Source organism: Eleutherodactylus coqui, chromosome 6 (assembly GCF_035609145.1).
Source record: "Eleutherodactylus coqui strain aEleCoq1 chromosome 6, aEleCoq1.hap1, whole genome shotgun sequence".
Taxonomy (NCBI): Eukaryota; Metazoa; Chordata; class Amphibia; order Anura; family Eleutherodactylidae; genus Eleutherodactylus; species Eleutherodactylus coqui.
In genome coordinates this window covers 3,963,712-3,969,711 of record NC_089842.1, presented here as the reverse complement: position 1 = coordinate 3,969,711, position 6,000 = coordinate 3,963,712, and the positions used below count along the sequence as shown (strand labels likewise).

Sequence of the window (6,000 nt, the reverse complement as noted above, 5' to 3'; positions counted from 1 at the left end):
TCCCGTGGCGTAAATCTGCGGACGTATCCCGCGACAATCCTGGGCATGAGCCCTTAGATGTGCAGATTTTGGTGTTTAATTCTGAGACTGCATGTTCTGTAATGTTCTTCTGGAATATTCCGTCCCATGTGAGACACCCCTTGGGGTATGTTCCCGCACATCCGAAAATGGTGCACAGTGTCAAGTTCTGCATCTTAATCTGACAGTAATTAGACAACACTGCGCTGTTGGTGCAGGTTTTAGTTCGGTTTTAAACTGTGTCAATATTTGCACCAATCGCACAGATTTTGTCTAGTTTTTGAAAGGGTGAAGCCTGCTGCTGATCGGGATCAAAAGCGCCATCACAGTCCGCTCAAAGGGCACAACTTTCATCGCATTTTGAGTCATAGCTTAGATGAAGGAATTTGTGGTGGATTGTCTGTTGTGGACAAGCTGCACTATTTTCTGCTCCGTTAGCAGATACCTTTTAACAGTATTACAAAAATTCAAAATTCTGTGGTCCTGAAGGGGTTAAGCTGACCTCTGACCTCAGGTAAATACTTGTTACTATTATTATGAGGGTTATTAGCAGTTTTCATGTTGCTGTACTTCCAGCTTCTCTCCCCTAGGTGGCAGTGTTGTCAGACATCATACTGCACAGGTGGCAGATGCACAGCCAGCAGAAACAGGTGTGGAGCTCAGAAATGGGCTGTGAAGGTACCCAGGTGCCAGCTGCTCCCATCCCTGCTTCCTGCTCTCCTGGCACAGTCCTAGTATGCAAATGGGTGCTTTGCATTGGCCCCCAGCCAGAGGCGCAGAATGTTGGCTGCATGGAAGAGGTGTGGTGGCTTCTCTAGAACTTCGTCTGCCTCTTAGTGCCAGCATCTGCCACCTACATGCCATCCTCAGCAGGCAACCGACACAGCGACAGTCCTACACACCAGCAGCATGGTCAATGTGGAGTACAGTCACCCAGGTAGGTGCACTGCTTCTCCTGCCTGCCAGTCTGCCACTGTGCCTGCTGTGGGCACCCCCTGCTTGCTGTGTGATGCCCTGCTGCAACTTATTCTTCGTCAGTGCAAACTTTAGGCAAACAAGAAGACAGCCAACTTCAGAGTCTCGTGTGATACAGAGGTGCCCCCATCCTGCCACACTGAGGTGGATGATGGGCAGAGATGAGCACTGCTTATCCAGACTGAGACTATCCCAATATATGCAGGGTACCCAGCAGTTCTGTAGATATATACTTCTATAATGATGCTGTAAATTATATCATTGCGATGTATAATAATAGGAATAACAACATAATACTTACAGCTATGAATACATCTAATGTACAAAATACCATGTGTGGGATAAGTCATAACATTATTCGTAGATAGATAGGAGATGGATAGATAGATAGAAGATAGATGGATAGATAGATAGATAGATAGATAGATAGATAGATAGATAGATAGATAGATAGATAGATATGTGATAGATAGATATGAGATAGATAGATAGATAGATAGATAGATAGATAGATAGATAGATAGATAGATAGATAGATAGGGGATGGATAGATAGATAGGAGATAGATAGATATGAGATAGATAGATATGTGATAGATAGATATGAGATAGATAGATAGATAGATAGATAGATAGATAGATAGATAGATAGATAGGGGATGGATAGATAGATAGATAGATAGGAGATAGATAGATAGGAGATAGATAGATAGATAGGAGATAGATATAGATGAAATTGATAGATACAATTTGTGGGCAGAGAAGGACTGAGAGACCAATAGCCACTGTCATCCGGAGCCACAAGCAGGAAAGAAAAGGGCCGTAAGGGGCCACGAAGGGGCACATAGGTGGAGGCCCTGCATGACAGGGTTGGCAGGGAAACAAGATGGCATGGGAAGGGTTAATTTGATAAGGAAAGATATGGGGGGGGAGCGTCAGTTGGCGTTAGGCAGGTTAGGGATTGGTTAAGAAAATAAGGGGGGGGTCAGTGGGGGGGAGTGCATAAAAGGGGGGTATTTTGAGCGGGAGCTCCATCTATTGAAAGAAATCTGAGAGCCCACCCTCCCATTTTTTGGTATATGGAGGGGTGTCTGTATGTGTGCGTGTGTGGATGCACGTAGAGTAAGTTTATATGCATTTATATGAGTATAGTATAAAAAAAAAATATATATATATATATATATATATATATACATACAAGTGTTTGTGACTGGGACGGGGGGAACGTCGAAATGCATTGACCATGTCATGGCAGCTTGGCGGGCGGGGGGGGGGTCCTTGGAGGCAGTTTACGGTGGGTGGAAGGAGTTACGGTGGGGACGGCCTCACCTGGAGCGATTATCACCCTACTGGTATTTTGGTTGGGTCTGGCGCGGTGGTGAAGGCCAGGGAAGGGATCCCGGGTGGCCTGTAATATTATGTGTTTATAGCCTCCCAGAGGGGCTCGTTGGGCCTCTGAATCGGAGTACGGTTGGTTATGTTTATTATACGCCAGACCCTTTATTTCTTGGTTGGGTCTCCAAGGGCCTCCTCCCCGTATAGGTTAACTGATAAGGTTTAATTTTTGTTTAATAAATGGCTGCTGTGGCCAAAAATTTCCAACTAAGTGGTTTGGATTGTTTCTTTAAAGGGGGAGAGGAATAGTAGATGCCGGGTGAGTCTGGCATACCCTGGTCAAGTAGCCAGGTCAGGACAGTGACAGATAGCCGTGGCACCACTTAATGGCACCGGAGGTCGGCGAGGTCATACCTCCTACAAATGGACATGTAAGAGGGATACCCAACATTAGGTGTGCACATTGTTAGGGATCGTGTTTATAGAGAGAGCATAGCAATTGGTGATTATTGAAGTACGTCTGATGTGACGACTACGGTCCAGAAAGATACAGTACTGTAGTATGTGAGGCCTTGGCAGTATTTAGGTGTGCGACGCCATTTGTCCTGGTGTAAGTGTGTGTCCTACAGGGCATTAAAGGGCTACATACAGGTAGTGAGGTAAGTGCTGGGCGTACTTCAGGAAGGCCCGTTCCAGCTGGACTGTAAAGCAGATGTACCCGAGTGTTCCACGTCATGAGTTATACCGCCAGGTGATGCTTGATACAAAGTTCAATCTATCGGGCTTCCTAAGGAGTGTAATTATCTGACCCTCACCCTAAAAGGTTAGTTGTTCAAAAAAAAAGGTGTTGCTTCCACCTCTGTCTGCCAGCGCCTCGCCACCACAGACCATCACAGACCACCACAGACCATCACAGACCACCACAGACCATCACAGACCACCACAGACCATCACAGACCATCACAGACCACCACAGGCCATCACAGACCACCACAGACCATCACAGACCATCACAGACCACCACAGATCATCACAGACCATCACAGACCACCACAGACCATCACAGACCATCACAGACCATCACAGACCATCACAGACCACCACAGACCATCACAGACCATCACAGACCATCACAGACCACCACAGATCATCACAGACCATCACAGACCATCACAGACCACCACAGACCATCATGCTGCTACATCTTCCCCAGCATAGTGAAATGAAACAAAGGTTCGGTCCGGTGTTACCAGTAAAGCAAAATGTGATTGTTCCCAGCCGGAGAAACCAAGTAATCTTGTAGATGTGAGACCTTGTAATGGCTACAAACACACATGATGTTACGGCGAGATTCCAAACCAACGTAGGCTTGAATGAAACAGATCCGAAGGGGCATAAATATACACACACACTTATGACAAGGCACAGACATGGATGTACATATATATATATATATATATATATATATATATATATATATATATATATATATACATACATACAGTATATATACACACACACGTATGACAAGGCACAGACATGGATGTACATATATATATATATATATACTCACACTTATGACACGGCACAGACATGGATATATATATATATATATATACAGTATATATACACACACACACGTATGACAAGGCACAGACATGGATGTGATTGGTTTACACTTAAAGGAATACTGCAACAGAAATACAAATATTTTTAACTAGACACTGCTAAATCCCTAAACCTGCTCGCTCTAACAGAGACGTGGATACAGCAGTCTGACACGGCCTCCCCTGCTGTACTGTTTTACAATGGCCTGCAATTCTCCCATACCCCAAGAACAGAAGACAGGTGAGGGGAAGGAGTAGGTGCTCTTCTCTCCCCGTAATGCACCTTCCAGGTCATCTCCCAGGTACCATCACTCACTTTTCCATCATTTGAGGTACATGTCCTACCGCTTTTCCGCCCGCTGTCCATACGAGTAGCAGTTATCTACCGCCCCCCAGGTGCTCCTCGCCTGTTTCTGGACCACTTTGCCACCTGGCTGACCCACTTCCTCTCCTGCGGAATCCCAACCCTCATCCTAGGAGACTTCAACATCCCCATAAATGACCCCAACTCCCCATCTGCCTCTCAGCTTCTATCGCTCACCTCCTCCCTTGGTCTCTCACAACTCACAGCCTCTCCCACTCACAGGGATGGCAACACTCTGGATCTGGTCTTCCTCCGTCTCTGCTCTGCTTCAAACTTCACTAACTCCCCTCTCCCGCTCTCGGACCATAATCTCCTCTCTTTCTCTGTCACGCACCCTAGTATCTCCCCAGACCCACCTACCTACAGTACCTACAGGAAACTTCAGTCCGTTCACACCCAGGACTTTGCTGAGTCCCTACAGTCCTCTCTGTCCCCTATCTCTCTCCTCTCCTGCCCCAACCTGGCTGACGCACATTACAATAGAATCCTCAAACATGCCTTGGATGAAGCGGCGCCCCCCGTGACCCAGGTCATCCGATGCAGACCGCAGCAACCCTGGCTCACGCCTCAAGTGCGCTTCATCCGGCGGTGCTCTAGATGTGCTGAACAGCTGTGGAGGAAGTCTCCAAAGTCCGCAGATTTCTCCATTTCAAACTCATGCTCAGAACCTACAACCTCGCCCTCCGCCATGCCAAACAAGTCTACTTTCCCTCTCGTCTCCTCACTATCTCACAACCCTAAACAACACTTTCCGCTCCTTTCTCAGCCCAAAATTGCAGCCCCCCGTGATGGATCTCAGTGCTAAAGAGCTGCCTGCTTACTTCAAAAAGAAAATTGACAACATCCAGCAGGAAATTACCACTCAATCCCAGACTACCCCGACCCTAGTCTCGTCAGTACAGCATCTGGCTCCTGTTCACTCTCTGTACTCAGACCAATGACAGAGGAAGAAGTCTCCACATTGCTTTCCTCTGCACACCCCACCACCTGCGCTAGCGACACTCTCCCCTCGCACCTCCTCTGCTCCCTCTCCCCTCGCACCTCCTCTGCTCCCTCTCCCCTCACACCTCCTCCGATCCCTCTCCCCTCACACCTCCTCTGCTCCCTCTCCCCTCACACCTCCTCCTCTCCCTTTCCTCTCACACCTCCTCCACTCCCTCTCCCCTCGCACCTCCTCTGCTCCCTCTCCCCTCGCACTTCCTCCAGTCCCTCTCCCCTCGCACCTCCTCCACTCCCTGTTCCCTCACACCTCCTCCGGTCCCTCACACCTTCTCCGATCCCTCTCCCCCGTGGTCATCTCCCACCTCACCACAATATTCAATCTTTCTCTAACCTCTGGCATCTTCCCCTCCTCATTTAAACACACTATCACATCTGCACTGCTAAAGAAACCAACTCTTGGCTTGACCGATGCTGCCAGCAACTGACCCATCTCCAATCTCCCCTTCATCTCCAAACTACTAGAATGCCTGGTTTACTCCTGCCTTATAATCTATCTCTCAGAAAACTCTCGTCTCGACCCCCTACAGTCCAGCTTCCGCCCCCTACACTCGACAGAAACCGCCCTGACCAAAGTGTCAAATGGTCTCCTAACGGCCAAATCGAGGAGCAACTACTCCCTACTGATCGTTCTTGATCCCTCTGCAGCATTTGACACTGTTGACCACAAACTTCTCCTCAGCATGCTTCACTCCATTGGCTT

General features: G+C 47.8%; 1 protein-coding gene across 2 annotated transcripts in view; it reads left to right on the top strand.

The window, feature by feature from the left end:
* The first annotated feature begins 807 nt into the window (after positions 1-807).
* The window catches only part of POU2F3 (POU class 2 homeobox 3), a 120,834-nt gene continuing 115,641 nt past the window's right edge, over positions 808-6,000 (top strand). The window contains exon 1 of one of the 2 annotated variants that reach the window (XM_066606083.1): positions 808-955. In XM_066606083.1, the coding sequence (XP_066462180.1) occupies positions 928-955 (28 nt within the window). In that variant the 5' untranslated portion in view covers positions 808-927. The remainder of the gene's footprint in view (positions 956-6,000) is intronic. The other variant, XM_066606085.1, reaches the window with a different exon arrangement.